This window comes from Emydura macquarii, unplaced genomic scaffold (genome assembly GCF_026122565.2).
Source record: "Emydura macquarii macquarii isolate MOO-44397 ecotype Brisbane River unplaced genomic scaffold, CSIRO-AGI_Emac_v2 contig_18, whole genome shotgun sequence".
NCBI classification, from domain to species: Eukaryota; Metazoa; Chordata; order Testudines; family Chelidae; genus Emydura; species Emydura macquarii.
This window is the reverse complement of record NW_027130155.1, coordinates 12,991,585-13,015,016: the sequence shown is the minus strand read 5'-3', so window position 1 is coordinate 13,015,016 and position 23,432 is coordinate 12,991,585. Positions and strand designations below refer to the sequence as shown.

Sequence of the window (23,432 nt, the reverse complement as noted above, 5' to 3'; positions counted from 1 at the left end):
TCAAGACATTTAAAAATGCTACCAGCTATGGGGTGCTGCTGACTAGTTTCCAGAGCAACTAATGAAGTTAGAAAAGCAACTAGCCCCCTTGTTCTTTTTTCCCCACCACATCTGCTGTACTGCTGCATTCCACGGACACGCCAATAAAATTACTAGAGACTTGTCGGTCACCCTCACAGACCCTGAACAGCCTTTTACTAGTGCTCCTACTACATCCCAAAATCCACCAAAAATGAAAATGAAAAATTCATGTTAAAATAACTTTCCCCCCACTTTTTTAGGGAAAAACATAATCTCTGAAGAATGTACTAATTTCATCACTCACCTCTCCAAGGCTGAGGCTCAGAGCATTGGGAACCAGGTCATTGGGTCTTCCTACATCTGCTCTTTTCATTGGGTCACTATTTTCCCTATGCTCTTCAATTCCTCTGATACACTAACACTGCTAAGTCCTTGCACTACAGTACTATGGTGTCTCTAAGGCAGTGGAGGCTAACACCCCTCTCCTTAGTATGAAGAGCACTGTCTGTACAATACTCCCAACCAGTCCTGAAGGCTTGAGGTGCTTGGCACGCCAAGGCTGTATCCAGTAAATATACCTGTCCTGTCCTGTGCGGACACCATTTGTGCTATCCGTCCTTCATCCCAATGCTTGTATTGATTGTTATTTAATCCTTACAGAGAGGCAGAGTTATATTTAGAGCCCTGTGTAGATGCAAAATTTTGTATCCTCATCCAATCCGCACACATGATCCGTGGATATAAAGCGGATATCGGCAAATTTGCAGGGCTCTAGATATAAAATTTGGATCCGCATCCATTCGCGATTCACAAACATGATCCATGGATATAAGCGGATATCCGAGATTTGTAGGGTTCTATTTATATTAAAAGAAGTACTGAAGCAGTTATGCCTCATCAATATGTAATACAATGCTTAGAATAGAAAAGAATCAGAGGAAGAATCTAGAACAGTGATTTACATTTAATCCAAGCATGAATGATTAATCTCTATAAGGCTACTGAACTGTCTGCCAACTTCATTGTATTCCTTATAAACTGCTTTTTTATGGCAGTACATAACATCCAAAGACCTTGTCTTCCAAGAACATGCTTTCAGAGAGAACTCTTTACTTTAATCTCTGGTCAAATAACATTTCTCCCCTTCTCAATCTCCCCCTGTGTACATCCAACAGCTATAAAAGTGACTGTGCCTCTTGAACCACCATCTCCCCTGTCCATCTTCCAGAACAGTTTGGACCCCCTATAAATGGCTTTGTGACAATTGCATAATTGAGGCCAGTTGTTAATCTGACACAGGCAGTAAACTGTACCATTCCTCTTCATTCTTTCTTCTTACAGTTAAATATTATTCACAGAACTATAAGCACCGGATAGGCTTTAAACTAGATTTTCCCCCAAAAGAGAACTGTTTCAGGAAATTCCAAGATTCAATGGAAAAAACTTAAGTATATTGTCTGCCCATATTTTTTACACAACTCCAGGACAATTTTAATAATATGAAGTTTAGGTTGAAACAGAAATCAACCAACAAATCTCTCCAGAAGATTGGAAGAACTGACCATTGCAAGCAATACATATTCCCATTCATGGAAAGAAGACAGTAGAAAATTCTGATGAGATATTACCACCCACCACATTTTGAAATGGCTTTCTGGAAAAGTGCAAGATGCTGTTGGTGAGTATGTTAGAGTCATTCTAAGAAGAGAAAAGTGAATGGCAATTTTAATTTAATTTAAAATATGAGATAAATTACTGCACATGATTGCAGCTATATCCTTCTTACATGAAGGTTAAAAAATTCAATTCCCAGTATAATGGCAACCAGACTTAGAACTGGTCTATATCATCATGATGTACCTGCAGTAGATGTTTAATGCATCAGGCCAGTAATGAGAACCAACAGTTAATGAAATAGCTTGTTGAGATTGAATTAAATTACATGATTCTCTAATACTAATACAGTGCATTTCTCTTTTCACATTTATCAAATTTGCAAGACTTTATGTCATACTCTTGTAAGATCCGTTTTAACACTCTTCTATCACACTCTCAAACTTCAAAGAGATCCTGTACCAAGATGGCGCTGCTTCATAATAAAGGATATGAAACCACTGACTAGAGCTGTGGAAGCTCACTCATTTGTTTTTAGCATTCCAGAAAGATGTCATTAACAAAAATTAAGTCATGGTTGATTCAGTTGACCTTAAATTGATATTGAAGAAGCTAGCAAATTTTATCCATGCTTTACTGCTAATTGACCATTTAAGTCTGAGGTTTCAATCTTTTTTCAGTTAATAGTGTAATTAATCTGATGATCGTGTCACGCTAGTTCTACACATCTCTGTACATCATGTTTGTTTCCCAGTGCATAGAATGATAAGTCCTCTCTTGATTGTTTTCTAAGAATATCTCTCAAGTCAATCAGGTGGTGAAAGTTACAGCACAATGTTCTTCTAAGTAAGAGATAAAGGAATATGCGATCAGAGTCTCAGCTGGCATAAATAGGTTTAATGGGATTAAATTTAAGAATCTGTCTGATGGTTTGGGTTCCCTCTTTGAGGAATAGTTTTATAATTAGAAGTGGTCAGGAATTTTTTGATGAAACAATTTTCATCAGAAAGTGCTGATTAGTCAAAACTGAAACTTCCCAGTTTGGAATTTTTTTTAAAATTTTAATTTAAAAAAATAAATAAAAAAGATCAAAATCTAAAAAGAAAGTTTTGATCACTCCAAATTGATTTTTTTTTAATTTTGTGAAAATTCTCTAGCATTTTTCTTCTATTCCCAGTTTGGTGCAAGAAAATTTTCCAAACTCTCACAAATTCTCACAGGGAAGAAAAATCATTTTCTACCCAGTTCTACTTATAAGAGAAATAATCCTCATTTTAGAACAGAGGTATACACATTTTTTTTGTTACACCTTATCAATAGAGGCCATTCAAAAAAAAAAAAAAAAAAAAAAGGGGGGGGGAGAGGGGGTTCCAGAATGTGTGTTTGTAACAGTTCATTCTTGGGTGCTTGGTGTGACAGAATGACAATATCCTGTAACACCCTGAACAAATCTTATTGAATTCAGATAAATCTTACTGAAGTAAGGTTAATAAATTTGGGGTACACTGTATTAAAAATGCCATTGTGTATGTGTTATAGTGGCATTTTATGTATCTTCTCTAGCAGAAAAGGCGAAGCTAATGTACTTCCTCCATTATCAGCCTTTGAAGCACCCCCCAGAGAGGTGTGCATATACTAGTTCAAACTGGATTCTCCAGGGACCAACAGACAAAGACAGGATTTTTAGAGAAATAGCCTGCTGTTAAAGTGCCTCAGGGTCTTCTTCCATGATCCAGCAAATGCATAGGCTCTAGTCTGCTGAGAAGGGTTGCAAGGACTGGGCCTACTGAGTCTCCATAAGACTATAGGCTTGTTCTGAACTGAAGCTGTGATGAACTTATAACCACAAGGAATCTCCTTGGGTAAGGATTTGAAGGACTGCTCCTGCCAGAACCCATGTTAGCGTTGGGATGTACCCTGGTAAGCTTATTAGCATGCAAGTAGGTTCCTTTATTATTTTTAATATGTATCTCTGCAATGTTTTTCACTTTAAGAATAAAGTAGGCTTGCATAGGAAGAGCTGGGCGGTAACTTATAACTGTAGCAATTACACCGATTAACTGTCTTTAAAGAGAAAGCAAGCAGGGGTGCTTGGGCAGCCTGTCTCTGCTGAATAACACAGCATAGACAGGAACTGTGCAGCCTGGAAATATCCTGGGCAGAAGGGATGGGGTCACTGGTCTCCACCCAAGAGAGACAACAGCTGGGGAGCTGGAAGCCTAAGAGTGGGTTCCCTGATTGGACCATTGAGGTGAAATACAGGTGCAGTTGGTCTGAATGGTGGCCTGGCACCATATGCCACCAAGATGAAATCTGAAATATGTGCTCTACTCTCTATAGGAGTTAAAATTCATGTCAGCAGATAGATAAAAGCAGTGAAGCCTGTTTTAAGGAACCAGGTAAATGATATCATTTAGTAAGAAGAGGCCATTACCTAAAGGATGAACAAAAATGGACTGAGAATCTTGGTAATACTTTCCAATAGTTGTTCACACCAGAGGCTGCCTTCTACAGGTGGAGACTTAGTACATTAAATATCTGTGTAAGTTGGTTATGTAGGATCTATAAAGAAGAAATCACTTTCCAATTTCTCTTGTGAAAAGAGAATAAAGACTATTAAAATGAATGCCTCTGTTGTCTGTATTATGCACTTTCCTTTACAGCCTCTGCTAAGATGTTTAAATGAGATAATATATTGCTCTTATAATGTTCTTATAAAATTTAGTCAAGAATGCTAGAAATCTCTTAAAATCAACTGTTCTTGAGATTTTTGCTATCTGGGGCTGCATTTGAAATGGACGTGGAAAAGAGGCACATGCTGGTTTTTGATGTGGCCTGGGTCCAAAACCTTTGTAATGGTATAAGTTCCAGGGGCTGATTCTGAAGTTCTGATCGAGGCTTGTGTCTAAAGAGAGCACACACTAACAGCAATCTGGAACAAAGCATCCCTTCTCAAGGCTTATGAACACTGAGACTCATGCCACCAACAGGGCCACACCAATTCACAAGTACAGATGAAGAACATAAAACATCACCTAACAACAGATAGTCGATAACCGACAGTAACTAAACAGCCATGAATGCACTCTCTCACCACACATATCTTCAAAATAAAACATCAGTTGGACTTCTGATATATCTTGATCTCTGAAATAAAAATCCATGCTGTAGATAGCATCTCAGGCCCCTTTTATTTATTCAAAAAAGCCTCTATTTTAATCCTTTCAGAAATAACAACAGGTGAAAGGCTTTATATTATACAATAAGCTATGAAAAAGTGACTGTTTTTAGCCTTTTGTCTGTCAGAATATCAGTATTCTTTGTAACATTTCATCTTCCTCCAGCAATTACGTTTTCCCACAAGGAATGTTTCATTCTTTTCCACAGATGTATTCAATGGCTCAATTTTCAGACATGTAGCCAAATCATTTTGCCCACACACCGTGTGTAATAAAAGCAAACTTTACTTGACTGCAAGAATTGCTAAAGGATGCAAGAGCTGTGGAGTGGGTTAGAAAAACAGAGATATGTGCCTTGTATGTGCACCACTGCGCACCTTTACTTTTATGGGGACTGACAAATTTAGCAATTCTGTATTGTATATTTGATACTCTTGGCCACTATGGGGATGGACTGGCTTGCTCTTGAATAGCAACATTCTTTTCACTCGAGGGAATTTAAAGGGTTGTTTGAATAATTACTTATCTGCCCTGAAGGCTCTCTCAGGACAGGCACTGTTCTATCTATCTTCTTGCACAACATGTATATGAAGCTGTTAAGGAGGTAGCCTGATGATATGGACGGCAGTTCCTCCATAAGCCAGTGATACTCAGTCTGCATCACTATCTCATCAGACCCAGTTGGTGCAGTTGACTTCCTTTACCCAATATCAACCTGGGATTTGGGTTTGCATGAGGACCAGATGACTGTAACTCAGACTTGACTGAGATAATCTGCCCGCCTTCTGACATTTAGGTAGTAGCGGTTATGCTTGGCCTGGAGACTTGCAGGCCTATGTAGAGGCTGTGATACATTTAAGGCCTCATGCCTTATTTTATTTTATTTATAACTATGAATACTTTATATTCCTTTCTTACTGCCTAAGCCTTTACATAGATAAAGTGCACAGGGATTCCCATATTCCCAATCAGGGACCACTGTGTTAGACCCAACTGCAAGGCTGCTGCTGTGGCCCCTTCATGCTGATTGAATAAGGATTTAGAGCCACTGGATTCACACAATGACAGATTTCATTACTTCTCTACATGCCTGCCCTTGTACTGCCCTATGCCTGGCTGGTACAGAGAACCAGTCTACATTACACAGGGAAAATGGAGAGCCACTTGCACAGCTAGTGCAACCATGTGGGCTGAAGTAGAGTATGTAGCTTTGAACAGGTATTTGTCATCATGGTGAATTCCATATACCTTCTGCCAATTTTTCCCACTTCAAAGGCCGTGTCTCAAAACAACCTGTCCTTCCAACCATGAAGAGCTACAGCTGGTCAAGGACCTTTGTGAGTCAGCCGGAAGGGTTTGTTTCAGAGCAACTCAAAATTGAAGCCATACTACACTTCAGAAGCTGAGCAGCCTTTGAAACATTCCCAACCTTTCCTGATTCAGGAGCAATGGACGAGACATAGGTCCCAAACTCAATTCCTTGTACATGGCAGCATGATGTGCTAGATCAACCAGGGCAGTTTCTTATCAGAAACGACTTCTTTCAAGAAAAAAAAATCAGCTTAAAACACAGGAAAAATAGTTGGCAAAAATGCAGACTTTATAGACTTAAACTTCAGAAATATAGCCAGAGATTTTCAGAACAAAAGTCTTACCAAAATATCGGTCTAGGACTAAGGTAGGCTTTAGCAAGCCTTCCCTCTTTAAGATCCTCCATTATCTCAGTATTTATCAGAATGTTAGTCCCCGGTCCTTCAATGGAATTCACACAGGCTCAGACTCATGTTCATATGGAGTTCACTGAAGTCAATGGGACTCTGCATGGATGTAAATGTCTTCCCACATAGATCCTACTGCAGGACCAGGGCCATTTAGTATCAATGTCTGCTTGTAACCAATGGCTCAATGTCTGCTTGTAATACTCCTATTTCTATATAAAACATTGTGGTTTTATTACTGTCCTCTCTTATGTTGGTGTAAATCAAGAGTAACTTCAGGGAATCAATGGAGTTATAAATGAAAATGAGACCAGTAACAGATTTATACATACATTCTCATATTTGACCTGACTAATTCTCATTTGTTTTTGGTTTTTTTTACATTCAAAACTCTTCAACAAAATTTGTACTCAATAATATAAAGCCAGATCCTCTGTATACATCAGAGTTTTCTACTAAGACAACAGAGTTTACAACCCTTTATGTAAACTGAGGATCTGGCCCACAATGGCATTCCAAAATAATAGAATGAAATAAAACGTGACTTACCTGCACAACCCCAGTACAGGAATCCAAAAAAATACACCCTTTAGGTTCCTTTGATATTTTTTCATCTTTGTAAAAATTCATAATGTATGAGTTATCCGACAACTGTGTCAGCTGGAAGTAGCGCTTTTTGAATGACTACAGTGAAAACAAAAACACAATTACTGTATTGCAAATTGTTTTCATATATATTTTATTCAGGGGCCTTAAATAATAAACCATTGCTAACTGCATTTCAGTTGTGCTATTCTGCAGACAATAGTAACATCCGCTTTACTATCATTTAATGCAATTTAAACAAACCTAATTTGAGATGAAAACAGTTAAATGATCATTGAAAACATCAGTACCCCTGCTGGGGTTGGATGGCATGGGGAGAGAGTGTGGGGGATTAAAGCCAAACAGAACAAAGAAAGAATAACAATGTCCCCTTACCCGAACAGTAATGCTATTGTTTACAGCGCTGTTAAAATTCCCTTTATAAAGCCAGCCAGACTTGAAAACTCCTGTTCCAAATCCTCCACCACCGCCGCCACCTTTTGAAGATGAGTGGGATGTGGTATCCTATATGAAAGACATCATTAATGTTGCATTGACTTGCTTTTGTGAGTTTAAGACCAAAGAGAATGATGCATTTGAATATCTGCTTTCTCTTAAAAATACAATCTTCACAATCCTTTCAGAAATAGATGTTATTAATTCTCCTGCTGGGCGCATGATGACATAAGAGACAAAGCTGTTTCATTAAATCTAGAGTTAGTTAATATATGAAACATTCCACAGAAGATAACGAGACTCTGTTATCATTACTTATTTGATGTTAAACCAATAAATAACTCAGCAGCGGGGGAAAAAATCAATATGCTTACTTCATCTTTATCAACATCTTCATGATCAATTTCAAAGGAATGTGAAGGCAGTTTCTCTGGTCTATATTCATTTCTAGGGCAGGAAAAAAGATTATTAATTTTCAGCTTCATAACTGAAAGAGAGTATTATTTTTAATGTGATTGCTATTTTGATATTGCTAACCTTCCCGAACACTTTCAAATATATTTAATGCTGGAGTGCTGTGAGCTTCTGTAAAAAATGCTTTTTGAAAGTGTAGCATTTTTTATCCCTCCTTGAAATCCCTCTGGTCTTTGTTTATGACCAGAAAAAACAGTCAAAAACCCAAAATTATCAAGGATTTTGGATTACACACCCCAAAAGAAAAGCATCCCAGCTAGAGCTGGTGAAGAGAGGGGCTCAACTGCTTCACTATTATTTTTGTGCAAACAATTATCCTTCTTTCATTTGAAAATTTCAGAATTTGAATTTTTTTTAACATATCCAATCTCACTACATTTCCCACCGCACATTATGACACGTCCATATTCAAAGTTACAATGATGCTTCATGACCCCACACTATAAGTATAAAGAAAAAATGTACTTATTACTAAGCCATTTAAAAAAACAAAAACAAACTAACAATAATCAAAATATTAAAAGAACTAAACTCAAGTAAAAGTTAAAGAATAACATTCCCATTAGTTATTTCCTTCCCTAAGATCCTCACCCTGGGCTAACTTTACCCCAAACAAATATCTGATAGCCCTGTCTCATATAATTGCAAATAAATAAAAACAATTGGCTACTTGTTTTTACCATTAGCAAACCAGTTCCTGTCAAGGTTGGAATAGCCTATAATAAATGAAGTGGCAACATCACAAAACCCAAGAGAGTGAAAGTTGAGCAACCAAGACAGTAGAAGTGTTCTTTAATCAGACTGTTTAAAACTCTTTGATTTTACTGTGTTTTGCTTTTTTCACACCCATTTGACTTCACTGCAGAATCTAAGTTAAAGATTCAAACACTGGTCAAATAAGGTGTTAGTATTCTAAATAAATATCCAAGAGATCTCCTGGAGGTTTTCCATTATAATCAGGGAAGACCAGATTCAACATTCCTAATATTACTAAAGTAACAACCACGCTCTAAAACCAAAATAAACAAACAAACATCTTTCAAGCTGTTGTGCATTATAAAGCTGGGTGGCAGGTGGGGGAAAGCAGAATCCTAATTTTTTTCAAATGCTTTGCAGGTCACTTTTAAGAAATACTCTCAGCATTTCATTAAACAACTTCCACTCTTGCTCACAGAAACTCTGAGTTTAACTTGCTGTTCAGTGTTGAAAATTTACCTTTAAATGTTCTCAGAGAAATATGGGTACTAAATTGACTAGCTAGTGCATTTTCACTTTAGAATCTGTTGTGCTAACAGGACAGGGTATTTACTTATTGAACTAAATAACAAAGGTTTGATTTTTATTTTTTTTTTTGAGGAAGAACTGACAGATCAATAGGATTCCTATGCAGTTAAGTCTTTTCTAGACAAAATTCTTAAGCTTCTGCCCAACTCCTACAGCTGAGTGGGCATGTCTAGATAGGCAAGGGGTGTGTGGTGGCTGTGGCCCTGCTTGTTATTGTGGAACAGGTTGTGTGTACACCTGTAGTAACTGCTGCCGTGAATGAGCTTCCCCCAGCCCCCTAAGAGGCATTATGAATGCTTCTCCCTATGCAGGCCAGCCCTGAGTGGATGCAAGAGCTATGCCAAGCTAGTACTAACTAACCCAAAGAAGATGGGGCCCTGCTCCCCTCTGCACCTGTCAGGAAAGTGCAGCATGTGCTGAACACTTTTAAAGGACCTGCTGATCCATAGTACACTCCCCTAGCAACCTTAGATTAATTCCTCCAGGTGCTCCCTCAACGGCCACTCCTGAATGCCCATCCATTCAATGCTTTCTGTTTCACACTCCACAGCAGAAGTCTTTTGTCCTATCTTGATCTGAAACACCTTTAGCTGTGTAGAGAGCTGTGTAGAGAGAACATCATGTGTCAGGGAATTAATTGTGTCTCTTCTATCCTGCATACACTCCATGTACTCCACCTAAACAGCCATACAAAGATGTAGGGGCATCAAGTAGTTATGCCTGAATTACTTAATTGGAAGTCTGGCTTTTTCACTTAGTAAATGAAAAAGAGAATCCTACTAATGGGTCCAAGCCTGCTTCTCTTGAAGGCAATGCAAAACTCAGGCTCAAAGTCAGTAACATGTTTTCTCCATGCTCACTAAGAAAAAAAAAAAAAGGCAGAATAGAGCAGAATATGCACAGTCATGCAAAAAAGAAGTAGTGAGGGAACAGACATTAAAGAACAGTAGAATTTAGTTGGTGGAAAAATCTTCAGAAAGTTTCAAAGAAGGAACATATTCAGAGGAAAATTAGTATTTTGCATCATGTCACTTCACACACAGGGGGCTGAATTAATCCCCAGTGTAACATACTAAATTCAGTGGCGCTTTGCCAAGGATGCGTTCAGCCCCAAGTATCTACCCCAGGCATTGTCACCAAATTGAAACCACTTCCCAGTAGAAAGTGCTATTTTCAGAATAGGGAAGTTTTCAGCCTGTTGAAAAGTACTTCTCTATGCAGCTATCAATCCATAGAGTGCATGAGCGTGTGAAATGACACAAACAGCCCAGAGGGAAGGAAAATAAATGTGTCCTCTCAATTTAGTGCTTTAGGGCCACAGTAATATCAACTTTGTAATAAGATTGCTAGTTCTGATTCATGTGGCTCTAGATGTGAAACTCCAAGACAAGTGTTTGAGGAAAGGTTAGATGTGGCCCAACGAACACTATCCCTGTGTCATGCCAAAAAATGACTTGCCACAAGGAAAGCATAATGCTCCCTCCCATCCCCAATCCTTCCTGGGTGAAAACGTTTACTACAAGATTTAGCATTGGTGAGTAGTGAGGACCTCATAGAAGAACTGATTGTAGGGGACAACTTTGGTTTGAGTGATCATGAGCTTATTCACTTTAAACTAAATGGAAGGATAAATAAAAATAGATCTGCAGCTAGGGTCCTTGATTTCAAAAGGGCAAACTTTAAAACATTAAGGGAATTAGTTGGGGAAGTGTACTGGACTGAAGAATTCAAAGATCTGAATGTGGGGGACGCTTGGAATTTTTACTTTAAGTCAAAGTTTCACAAACTATCTGAAGCCTGCATCCCAAGCAAGGGGAAAAATTTGTAAGGAAAGGTTGCAGGCCACATGGGATGAGCAAGTATCTCAAATAGGTGATTAAGAGAAAGCCTACAAGGAATGGAAGATGAGATTGATCAGCAAGGAAAGCTGCCTCTTGGAGGTCAGAAAGTGTAGGGAAATAGTGAGAACTGCCAAAAGCCAAGCAGAGTTGGACCTTGAAAAGGAAATTAAAATTAATATTAAAAAGTTCCATAGCCATATAAATAAAAAGAAAACTGGGGCTGTCTACACTGACGGTGGCAAAGTCACCGCCATCAGATCGACTTATATGGATTGACTGAGCGGTCAGTGAAGACCCGCTCAGTCGATCCAGAAGTCGACGCTATTAATCCACCCCTGCAAATGGCATAGCGCTGCATCAACGGGAACGCAGTTCCCGTCGGCACAGTGCAGTGAAGACAGCGTGCAGAAGAGAAGCACAGCAGTCGATGGGAGTTACACAAGTTTTCTGCTTAGTTTGTGTAACTCCCGTCGGCTGCCGCCAAATCGCCGGGATAAGTGTAGATCAAGCCAAGGAAAGAAGAAGAGGGACCACTAAACACTGAAGATGGAGTGGAGATTAAGGATAATCTAGGCATGGCCCGACACCTAAACAAATACTTAGCCTCAGTTTTTAATAAGAGTAATGAGGATATTAGGGGTAGTGGCAGGGTGGCTAAAGGAAATGAGGATATGGAAGTAGAATTTACCATATCCAAGGTGGAAGACAAACTCAGACATCTTACTGGGACCAAACTGTTAAAGGAACTGGCACAGAATGTTTAACCGGAATGTTAAAGGAACTGGCACATGAAATTGCAAGCCCAATAGCAAGGATTATTATATACCTTATGACTGGAGAATTGCTAATAAATTTCCTAATTTTAAGAAAGGGAAAAAAAATGATCTAAGAAACTACAGGCCTGTTACTTTGACCTCAATTGTATTCAAGGTCTTGGAACAAATTTTGAAAGAGAAAGTAGTTAAGGACATAAAGGTAAAGAGTAATTGGGATAAAATACAATGTGGTTTTACAAAATGTAGATCATGCCAGGTCAACCGGATCTCTTTCTTTGAGAAGATAACTGATTTTTTAGACAAAGGATCTAATCTACCTGAATTTCAATAAGGGATTTGATACAGTTCCACATGGAAAATTATCAGTTAAGCTGGAGAAGTCGGGGATTAATATGAGAATTGAAATGTGGATAAGGAACTGGTTAAAGGGGAGACTACAATGGGTCATACTGAAAGATGAACTGTCAGGCTGGAGTGAGGTTACTAGTGGAGTTCCTCAGGGATTGGTTTTGGGACCAATCTAATTTAACATTTTCATTAATGACCTTGGCACAAAAAGCGTCTGCAAGCGAGGGGGCGGGACAGGAAGTATAAAGAAAAGGCCCAGGAGCTCAGTCGGCGGTCAGCTCCCGGCCTGGTACCTGGGCGAGCAGACTGGGACCTGGTACTGGGCGCTGGCGAATGAGCAGCGGGCAGCCTGGGGCCCAGAGGTACTCCCAGAGTGAAACACCCCGCCGGACCCAGTGATTCAGAGAGGCCAGGACCTGGAGGAGTTGCCGGATGCGGATGAGGAGGAGGTGGCCAAAACGGAGCCAGACTTGGAGGAGTTGCCCTTCGAGGAGTTGCCAGAAGCCGACAACAAGGCGAGGCCCTTATGGGGCTGGACCTGGAGGAACTGTCCCACGCCAACCTCCCCAACCGATATTGAGGGGATCTGCAACCTGCCCCTGTCACCTGGACTGTGGCACACCAGGTACCCAAGGGAAAGGGGGCAGGAAGTAGCCCAGGGGAGGGGACACCCGGTCCAGGGACTGGGGGACCGGACAGTGAGTCAGTGTGTTGCGGTTGGAACTTTGCTGACTCCGCGGCATACCCCTCTGCCATAGTTAGGGACCTGGGCTGGGACACAATGGAGTCGGGTGGACCTGCATCTCCCTCCCTGTTCCCCTGACCATCCCGGGAGTGCCTGAACTATTTGCTGCCCCGCCTGGGGCCTCTGTACTGTTTGCTGCCCATTGGGGCGCTGGACTATTTGCTGCCCCTCCTGGGGCGCTAGACTCTTTGCTGCCCCGCCTGGGGCCTCTTTACTGTTTGCTGCCCATTGGGGCACTGGACTATTTGTTGCCGGTTGGGGCTCTGAACTATTTGCTGCCCATTGGGGCTCGGGCTATTGCCTTTGGGATGCCCTGCCCAAGCCCGGAGACTGTTTCCCTGCCCCGGGCTGGGCCAATCCCTCCCGGAGCAGGGTAGGGAGTGGGTGTGGCCTCCCTCTGAAACTGACAGGGAAGGACAGCCACCCGCTTTACAGAGACTCAAAGAGCTTGGCTTGTTTTGCCTAACCAAACCAATGCTGAAGGGAGATATGATTGGTCTCCATAAATATATCACAAGGATAAATACCAGGGAGGGAGAGAAGTTATTTATTGTAAAAGCCAATGTGGGCACAAAAATAAATGGACATAAATTGGCCATCAACAAATTTAGGCTTGAAATTAGATGAAAATTTCTAACCATCGGAGGAGTGAAGTTCTGGAACAGCCTTCCAAGGGGAGCAGTGAGGGCAAAAAACCAAACTGGCTTCAAGATAATTTTATGGAGAGGATGGTATGATGAGACTGCCTTCAATGTCATGTGGCCCACCTGCAACTGCTAGCAGCAAATATCTCCAACGGCCGGAGATAGGGCTCTGAGTTACTAGAGGTAATTCTTTCTCAAATGTCTGGTTCATGGATCTTGCCAATATGCTGAGGGTCCAAATGACTGCCATATTTGGGGTCGGGAAGAAATTTTCCCCGGGTCAGATCAGCAGAGACCCTGGGGTTCTTTTTTGCCTTTCTCTGCAGCATAAGCCACAGGTCACTTGCAGTTTTAAACTAGAGTAAATGGTGGATTCTCTGTAACTTGAAATCTTTAAATCATGATTTGAGGACTTCAGTAGCTCAGCCAGACATTAGGGGTCTCTTACAGAAGTGGGTGGACAAGGTTCTGTGGCTTACAATGTACAGGAGGTCCAACTACATGATCATGATGGCTCCTTCTGGCCTTAAAGTCTACCGTCTAAGAGAACCAATGTTTCAGAACGGACTTGTCTCTAGACATTATAGTGTAAATGCTCAGTACAGTGTGATGAGAGCTCTGTGCGAAACACTCCAAACTACGGCTGGTGGCTAAATGTGAGACACTTGGCATGACTTGAGGCCACTTTTATTTTTAAAATAGAGGTGCAGCACAGCATGTGATGCTCCATCATGATATAAGTAGATGCTGTTCAGATCAAGTTGGAGCAATGTTTGGCAGGATGTATTGTGGCTTGTACCTCGGCACTAAAAAAAAAAAAAAAAAAAAAAGAGGTTGGCTGCACTTGGCCCCATTCAGTGCAAATCAGGTTCACTCTTTTGTCCAAATACCAGTGGGCGATGTTTGGACAGACGTGAGGTAAATTTTCTTTTAGAGATTCAAGAGACTGTGCACTCAAAGCTCTCTAAATCATTATACACTGTGATACAAGCAACATTTTCTGGTTTTGAAAATAACCCATTATATAGAAAACAAGACAAGACCCCACAATATGTAGATGTGAAAAACAGAGAACTGCTGAAAGCTGTGTCAATAGACTAACACAACCTCCATGGAAAACAATGTACATGCTGACTACACATTTCTTTCATGCAGAAAAATGCAAACTCCATTTGAGAAACTGTTTCTGCTTGTTGCGTATTTCATAAGAAGTGACAGTCCTTGCAAACCTGGACTGAAAAATACTGCATTTTCAATTTCCTCTCCTGAGCAGTCAGCCCATCATTTTAAAATACAAGCTGTCCCACAAAGCAAGTGTATCAGGAACCTAAAAACAACTGCATCTAAGAGCTGTAATTAGAATCACTTTCTCCTTTGCCTCTATGCTTGACACGCTCTCTGTTCATAGTACGACGGATAAACAAGAGAGGAATTGTGAATACAAAAGAAGGCTTATAGTGCATGACTCTGTGTGCATAGCATCTGAAGAAGACAGTAAGAGACAATCTTAAAACTGCTACAAGAATGGATTCAGTTTGTACCACCTCTCATCCTTAATCCACTCACTGTCCTGTAGTTTGCTATTTCTTGCTCTTGTTACAATCCTTTTTACAAGAATGCAGTATCACACTTCTAATGCCTCAAATTACGTGAAAAATGGATGTAGTGTTGTTCATTTCAGTGTTCTGTAATTTAATTTGCTGCTCACTATAATAGTCCCTAGTTTACAACATAAGCAGCTTGTCAGGAAAATGTGAAATTGGGAACAACTGCACGTGTATTATACTTAGAAATTGAAAGCCCTTGGTCCAAATTCTTCACTTCTTATTCAAATTCTTCACTTCTTATTCAATCAAAATACCTACGGAAGGAATCTGATTCTCCTTTGATTTTACACCACTTTTACACTGGTTTTACTCCATTGACTTCAACAGAATGACTCCTGATTTCCATCAGTGTAAATGAGAAGTGAATCATGCCCAGTGGCTGAAGAATATCAGTTTGTTTTACGAGACTGGTCATAACGAAACCATGATTATGCCTACCATTAATTCATTTTGTAACCAACATCCCATGGAAAAGTTCATTATTCTCATAATGAACAAAGATTGAAAAAGGTGAAGATACTGGCAAGCAGAAAGTGTTTGTGTGTGCACACACTTGTGCATTACACATATTGGGCCGGATTCTGATTTCATTTACAGTTTTGTAAATCCAGAGTAACCTATAGTTTTACACCACTGTAACTGACAGGAGAATTAGGGCCAGGTAAAATAGTTATGATATTTATGGGTTTAAAAAAAAAAAAAAGAGTAAAAAGCCAGGCTTGTTTGTACTAATCAGTACTTTGCATATAGAAATATACTTTGCATATACTCAAATAATATTACAAGAGCACTTTAAAAGTACATTAAAAGTGTTTAGTAGATATAAGTGAAAGTGTTTACAGAGCCTTGAACATTTTGCTCATGGACATTTACCTCTGCCTTTTTTTTTGTTCTGTTTTTTTTTTTTAAATGTGACCCCGTATGTGTGTGGCAAAACATATTGGGAGCACATACAGGATGGAGGAAAGTGGAAATATAGTATTGACATGACTCAGGGAAATAGTAGTAAAATGGGAGAAGGAAATGGAGGACTTGTGAAGTTCTTACTGTAGTAAATGTCGAAAATCTCCTGAATACTGTTCATATTTGTAGTTCACAACATGCCACTGAGAATTGTAATATTTACAAGCCTAGAAAGAAAGAAGAAAATAGATTATTTCAATTTACTCACACTGAAGAAAGGATACAGAAAAAAGAACAACTCCAGCAACCTTTCTTTCTAAAGAAGCACATATTCTCTTTTTTTATAGCTTGTGGCAGTCCTATTCTTAAAGGAAAATCTATTTCTTAAATTGTTTCTTAAAAGTTTTAAAGCACTATTTCTCATTTAAATAAAAGGTGACATTTTTAATTGAATCATGTGAGTGGAAGCAACCTAAAGTAGATTACTGACTTTATCCTCCTGCATTGTTGAGGGATTTATTAAATCATACCTATACCACCTCAATAAACTGGTACTTTGTGGCCCTGAATATCTCCACTGACATAAATTATATCCCTTTGCATCTTGCTTCGTTACCTAACTATTCCATAGTAACTAGACTTAACCTACTATCTAACTTAAATTCTCCGTGCTACATCTTAGGCCCATTACTTCTTGTTCTGTCCTCAAGGACTGATCTTTATCCTCTTTATAACATCCTGTAATGTATTTCTGGACAGTTATGTCTCACCTGAGTCATATTTTCTCCACACTAAATTTGCCCATTTCTCTTAACTTTCCCTCAGAGTTCTTATTTTTTAAACCTTTTGTCAGTTTTGTGGCTCTCTTTAATATGTTCATGTCTCTTTTGAAATGTGGTGCCCAAAGCTGAATGCAAGTTGCATAAGAGGTCTATTCCATGTCAAGTAAAATAGAATTTCTGTGTTGTTCATTTTTATACAAAATTATTAATGTGGTTAAATATAGCATAATGTCCTTCGCTGCAAGAAGATAATGTTGTTGAATCATGAATAATTTATGACCTACTATCATATTACTCATTTTAATAAAGATTCAAATTGCCAAGACAAGAAAATATTGGTGGAGATGAGTAAGAAATGTGTATGTTTATTGGTAGCCTATAAAGTTGCAAAAAGGAGAATGGAGCAGATTATATCCTAGATTTCTGGAAATTATGGTTACAAAGCACATTGTAGGGATTAATATTTGTACACGTACATTAAAAAAATTACCCAGTTATTATGTCACCATGAGCATACTTGGTACATTAGTCAATTTATTAGCGTTAAATGGTGTGTTAATGGACACGTGTTACTGGTTCCTTCACCACAAGACCATTCTTCCTCCTCTACAGTTACTAGCATCTGCAGATAAAATAGTTATGGCATTTATGGTTTTTAGTAATAGAAAAAAGATTTTGGCTGTACTAATTTACTAAGAGCCTGATCGTGCAAAGCACTTCCGCACGCGTTTAACTTTACCCACTGAACTTTCTAATATGTACGTTTATTCGGTTATCGCCCTGCCCTCCTTATTCTGGTCTATCTGTCAAACTCAACAGGTCTACTCACTTGCATAAGGCTAAGAACAAGTGTTTGCAGGATCAACCACCCAGAGTTGGCCTTTGGGGCCCAGAAAGCCCATCCCCAAGAGTCCTCTGTTTTGGGGGCAGGAAGGAGAAATGGACCTATTTAGAGTGGGAATACCCAGGCTATCAAGATACTGATAGGTTATGACCCCGATCATTATAGCATATGAATGCCCTCCAGTACTTAAAAACAGGACAAACAAGAGGGCTGCTATCTGCATCACTGAACTTTGCGACTGTGGGAGGGGCGGCACAGTGAAGGAGCTCACGTAATACAGGCAGCTGACATAATGGGACTTGGACCTTGCCCCCCATGCACATTCCTTCAACAGCAGCAGCAGTAGCCCTCCCAGGTGGGACAAGAGAAAATATAGGGAGGAGAGAAGGGAGAAACCAGGCCTACACCCTCAACAGCAGTAACTGGCAGTTGGAGGGAGGGAGACATATCGGGGGAGGGGAGAGAGATGCAAGGGAACCACAGGAAGGAGACAGTATGAGGTGGAGGGACATTTCAGAGTGGAGAGAGGAAGGAGAATGGATCTCATGGAAATGAGTGGGATGGAATGAGAGAGAGATTACAAGAGAGAGCCAGGGGCTGGGGAACAGAGAACTGAGAAAGCGGGGAGTAAAAGTTTGATCGAATGAAATTTGGAGAATGTGGAAAATAAAAAGACAGAAGGCCATAATGTGTCAGTAAGATTAAACCCCACTCTAAGGAGTGTTCCTGGCATGACCTCTCCACAGCTTGTCCTCACTTTACAGTGGTGTCACTACCTGCAGAGTCTTCTGCGCTCATAGACAGAGAGGGGAGGAGTCAGGCTTTGGCCATTAGAATGGAAAATACTATCAGCCTTTTGAAGTGAGGTCTGATGATCTTATAACTTGTGGGTGGTATTTTCGAAAGAACCCAGCACTGGTGTCATGCTACTCCCATTGAAGTCAATGATTAAATTTCTTAGCAAATTTGACCATGAAATTAAAATAAATCATGAGCCAGGGACAAGAACATTTTAAATTACTTTTTTTTCGATCTCTTTTTGATTTTACAGTATGTGAAACAAAATTACAAGGAAACAGCTACAAATTCATAATCTGTCCCCTCCCACAGAAATGCTAAACATATATAAAATCCAAATTGCTATAGTAATAGGTTCCTTCTGAATGCACAGGGCAAAATTCTGTTCTGATTTACATCCTGCGAACTTCAATGGTGCTGCATGGAAAATGTGGGACAAAATCTGACCATTAGATCATACAGATAGATGGGATCATATATTATTGTTTAAATGATAGACAGACTAATGCAATCATTGACTCTAAATGGCAGTGAAGGATACTCAGCACTTTGCAGGATCACAGCACAAATCTGAATGTGGCACACTGATGTCAATGGGAATTTTACCATAAACTCCAATGACAGCAAAATTAATCCCTTTATGCAGATTCACAGATGGACAGAAACAATCCCACCTTTGTATTTCTATGGTTTAAGTTTTCGTTAAGTCAGTCTGGTGATCATCTGGGACATAAAAGTAAATATTTGCATAGGAGCAATGTATATACTGTATTACATGAGCCAGTGAAAAAGATCATTCAGTCAATTGGATCAGAATGAGTGTAGATCCACTAATTCACACTTCATACACTGTCTATTAGAGACACAGAAAGACACTGAATCCTTAAAGAAAGGACTGATTTTTTCAGTCTTACTTTCATTACTGATTAGAATACTTAAAAGATGCAATCAATTCATGTAAAATGGACTCAACAAAGGACTTTTTTGTTAACATTATAGGCTCCTTACTGATGTGTTTAAAAATAGAGATGAATAACATATAGAGCAGGCCACAATGTTTTAACTTATTAAATATAAAGGTTTCTTGTGCTTCTTCAAGAGGAGACTAAAATATAAAAGAACAAAAAGCACATTCAAGAAGCATTCAGAGAAATCACAAAGGCAAGTAAATTTAGAGCAATGGCTGCTCCTTATCTCTAGCCTGCCCGTCGTGGTTAGGAATTGCAGTCTGTTATAAACCAGAGTGGGCTGAACATTTTCCAATGTCCAAGAACGTTTTTCCGCCCAAAAATACTGAAATGAAACTGAAACATTTATATTGATTTCATCAACATCTTGTATGGGAAAGCACTGAATTATGGAGGGAAACACACAAGACCCTGATCATACAGATGGAGCCCTTTCACAGGAACAGCCATGGCCTTTGGGCCATACTCAGCTGCCTCCTCACCCTGATGGGAGAGTCATTCCAGAGGGATGTTTAGCCATAGCAGGGCCTGGAGGAGAAGATTAATTATGGAATGTGGAAGGCTTGGTACTTATTTGTATGAGTTCTCTTGTTCCACCCGCTATCACCCATGAAGCTTTGAGCTCTCCCCATCTCCCCCCAGATGGCCAGACTTTCCCCCAGAGAGGTCATCCTGCAAAAACTCAACACCTACAGATTTCCAGTGCTTGTACAGGTGGTGACAGTGTGATGGCTACCATAGAGAAGGAGGCACTTCAGAGGGTAGCCATGTTACAGTTTTGCTCTGCAATGCAAATTAACATTTTGAAAAAAGAAAATGAAATAAGAGAAGCAGAACTGCAGATAATAACTGAAAACCCTTGAAAATTACCAGAGTTCCCCTTTCCTTCACAGTTTACATTCTCTTTAAGATCTCTGCAAGCTGGGGAAGTCACTTATATAATCATTCATTGTATTATAATAATAATAACATGGCATGATATAGCAGTGTTTGAATCCTAAAGCACCTTACTTGCATATTAAAAACCTTAGCTTTGAAGCTGAAAAAATCTTCAGTGTGATGGATAATAAAGCCTTTGATTTATTTTTATTTTAGACACCAACTGAAGTTTCTGTTTTAATTTTTCTTTGAAATTTAAAAGAATGAAATGCGTGTGCAGAGTGCATAGTGGTCAAAAAAGCCTGAGTAATTGACTGCACTGATCTAGAACCCCTTTCAATAATTATAAAGAGAGTAGTTGTAAAGCTGTTACTGCTTTAGTGTTAAGATTAATAAAGCTCTTGGTTTAATAACTAATAACATTTACACGTCCTATGGAGATATAGTACAATATCGCGAATACAGAAATCCTCCAGGGTGAATGACTAGGGTACTAAAGAACTTAAACAACCGAATATTATCCCATTTTTTGCAGTTGGGAAGCCTATATTGAGAGACTAACAGGAATATGCATAATATTCTTAATACAGTAGGTTTGTCAAAATGAACCACATAAATCTACTAAATGAAATTTCAATATTAAGGGTATAATAATTATTATTACTTCACTTTGATATACTGCCTTTTATCTGGAAGGATCCCAAAGCACTTTAAAGAGGATTTTTATGGAACGTAAGTCTAATTACAGCCACAATTAAAATGCAGCCATTTCTGAGGTGGAAGACAAAAGCTATTCTGACCCAACCATGGTACAAAACAAGCTTGATTTTCTGTTGCCCAGGACCTTGCAGAAATGGTTACACCTATGCAGAGTGTAAAATGTTGCCATTCTGACATGGCAGCCATCTGCACGTTCACCAGAGAGGTGTAAATGACTCCTCAAGACGCAAGACAAAGGAGAACTGATCCCTCTAGGTTTGTTTTATGAGAAATAGCACTTGTAATCCAGTGGTATTTTATACTCTGTGGTTTATTTACCCAAAATCCCTTTATTCAAATATGCTGGTTAGATTTTTCAGATGTCACATGCAAGGTGTTACCAGATGCTGGGTCCTGTCAATTCTTAGTTCCCAGTTCTCTTATGAATCTTGTTTGTCACAGATTTATAGAGGAACAACTGGACAAAAAACTGCATTTGGAAGAAACTAAGGGTAGCTTTTAATGTTACAGCTGTGCTGAGGTGAAGAGCTGGCAGGAGCTGGAGATATTTTGGCTGCCTTATGTAGTCTGCCTGAACCAAAGCCCATTGAAGAAGCCCTTCCTTTAACTTTAACGGGCTCTGGATCAGGCCCTTAGTGCTGAAGAAGGCAGCATGCCTTGGCGAATGTTGGGGAAGTGCAGAGTAGAGCAGCCACAGCTACATGCATTTAAAGGGTGCAAAATATGCTCCATCCACTTTGTTAAGACCAGGATGGGGCCAGAGCCCTGCTCTTGTCTTTCGGGAGTTTAGTGTGACTGACGACACTGCTCCTTGCGATCCTGATACAAGGAGCCTTTCCACTGGCTTTTATAGACAAAGGATCAGACCTAAGGTGCACAAGGACTGGCAGTGCTGATACCCATTGCAAAGACTCATAAGCTGAAGAAGCTCCTTCCTCCCTTGCACACCCTTCAGAAGCAGACAGATCTGTCGTACATGTGGTCAGCTCCAGCACAAATACTCCTCCCAAAACATAGCAAGGTGATATCTGTCATTTTTAGAGAGAATATTGTTTTCATGTTTTGTTTGTAAAAAAAGCTGAAAGGCAGAAACTTATAATTATTTACCTTCTGATTTTTCCCTTTCCCTTTTAGCTGTGTACACTAGTTTGCAGCTGGGATAGGGTATGTTACAGTTAGACTCCACCAGAAGTTCTGGGCTCCAAACCATAACACTAACTGTAACACATCCAATCCCATAATCCTTTACAACGGCAATGCAAAAACGTTGAGGATCACTAATCTATCTGCATATTCCAGAAGATATAACTGTATAAGGTTACATTAAGAATCTTTCCTTTAACACCAAGAGGGGTTGAAACATCCATTTTTTAAATGGATGCTTACATTTGACAAATTGTTAGGACCAATTTATCTTTGTGTGCCAGGATTACCCTGACTTCTACCAGCACTGAAAAGAAAATGGAGGTAACTAGTAGTATTACATAGGAAGATGAAATGACAATGGTTTATTTGTCATGAAGCAGTGCCTGAGGCTGTGAGGATGGATAACAGAGTACTGAAGAATATGAGAGAGAACTTAAACAACGAAGTTAGGATCCATCGTTCAAGGCCATTAGACGTGCTTTAGAAAAATGGAACCTGAAGAACTTATTTTACTTTGGCTTACAAAGTTTCTGGGCTCTTCACTTATCTGGGAACTTAGTTTAGTTTTTCAGACTCCTCTCTGCCCTCAAAGAACAAGCCATTGTCGTGATATCTCTTTGCCATCAGAAAAAAAAAATCTACTTGATGAGAATTCTTGGCTTACAAGGCATTACATTTGGACTATATCCAGTGGGAGAGAAAGGGGCTCGCCCATAAATTTGCCCTGTGGCCCTTCATTTGCAATACTATATCTGGTGAATTTATGTGTGGGATGGGAAGGGAATATCTATTTATTCAAGTCACCTTTATCTTTTATCTTCATTTCCAAGAAGGAGAATAGCCTAGCTCCAGAGGACCTTTGTGTTACGGTCTTGGCAGAGTGAGAAGACTGAATATCAGTAACCGTTTTCTGCTTAGGACCTAATTTACTTTATATATTTTTTGGCTTTGACACGTGAAACAGGAGACATGTATGACTAGTTTAAAATTTAGTTTAAGGGCTTTAACCTACCATTGTTCCATGCACAGCACTCCCACTGCAGTCCTAAGTCAGCAGTGCTGGGTTTTTTCCCCATTGTTCCACTGCTCTCTCTTATTCT

The 23,432-nt window shown here is 39.6% G+C and overlaps 1 protein-coding gene across 10 annotated transcripts in view; it reads right to left on the bottom strand.

The window, feature by feature from the left end:
• DOCK10 (dedicator of cytokinesis 10) overlaps nucleotides 1–23,432 on the bottom strand; it is a 213,013-nt gene that overhangs the window by 102,645 nt on the left and 86,936 nt on the right. For all 10 annotated transcript variants that reach the window (XM_067562553.1, XM_067562432.1, XM_067562498.1 and 7 more), the window contains 4 exons: nucleotides 16,340–16,422; nucleotides 7,948–8,020; nucleotides 7,514–7,642; nucleotides 7,082–7,216 (listed from right to left, as the gene is read on the bottom strand). In XM_067562553.1, the coding sequence (XP_067418654.1) occupies nucleotides 7,082–7,216; nucleotides 7,514–7,642; nucleotides 7,948–8,020; nucleotides 16,340–16,422 (420 nt within the window). The remainder of the gene's footprint in view (nucleotides 1–7,081; nucleotides 7,217–7,513; nucleotides 7,643–7,947; nucleotides 8,021–16,339; nucleotides 16,423–23,432) is intronic.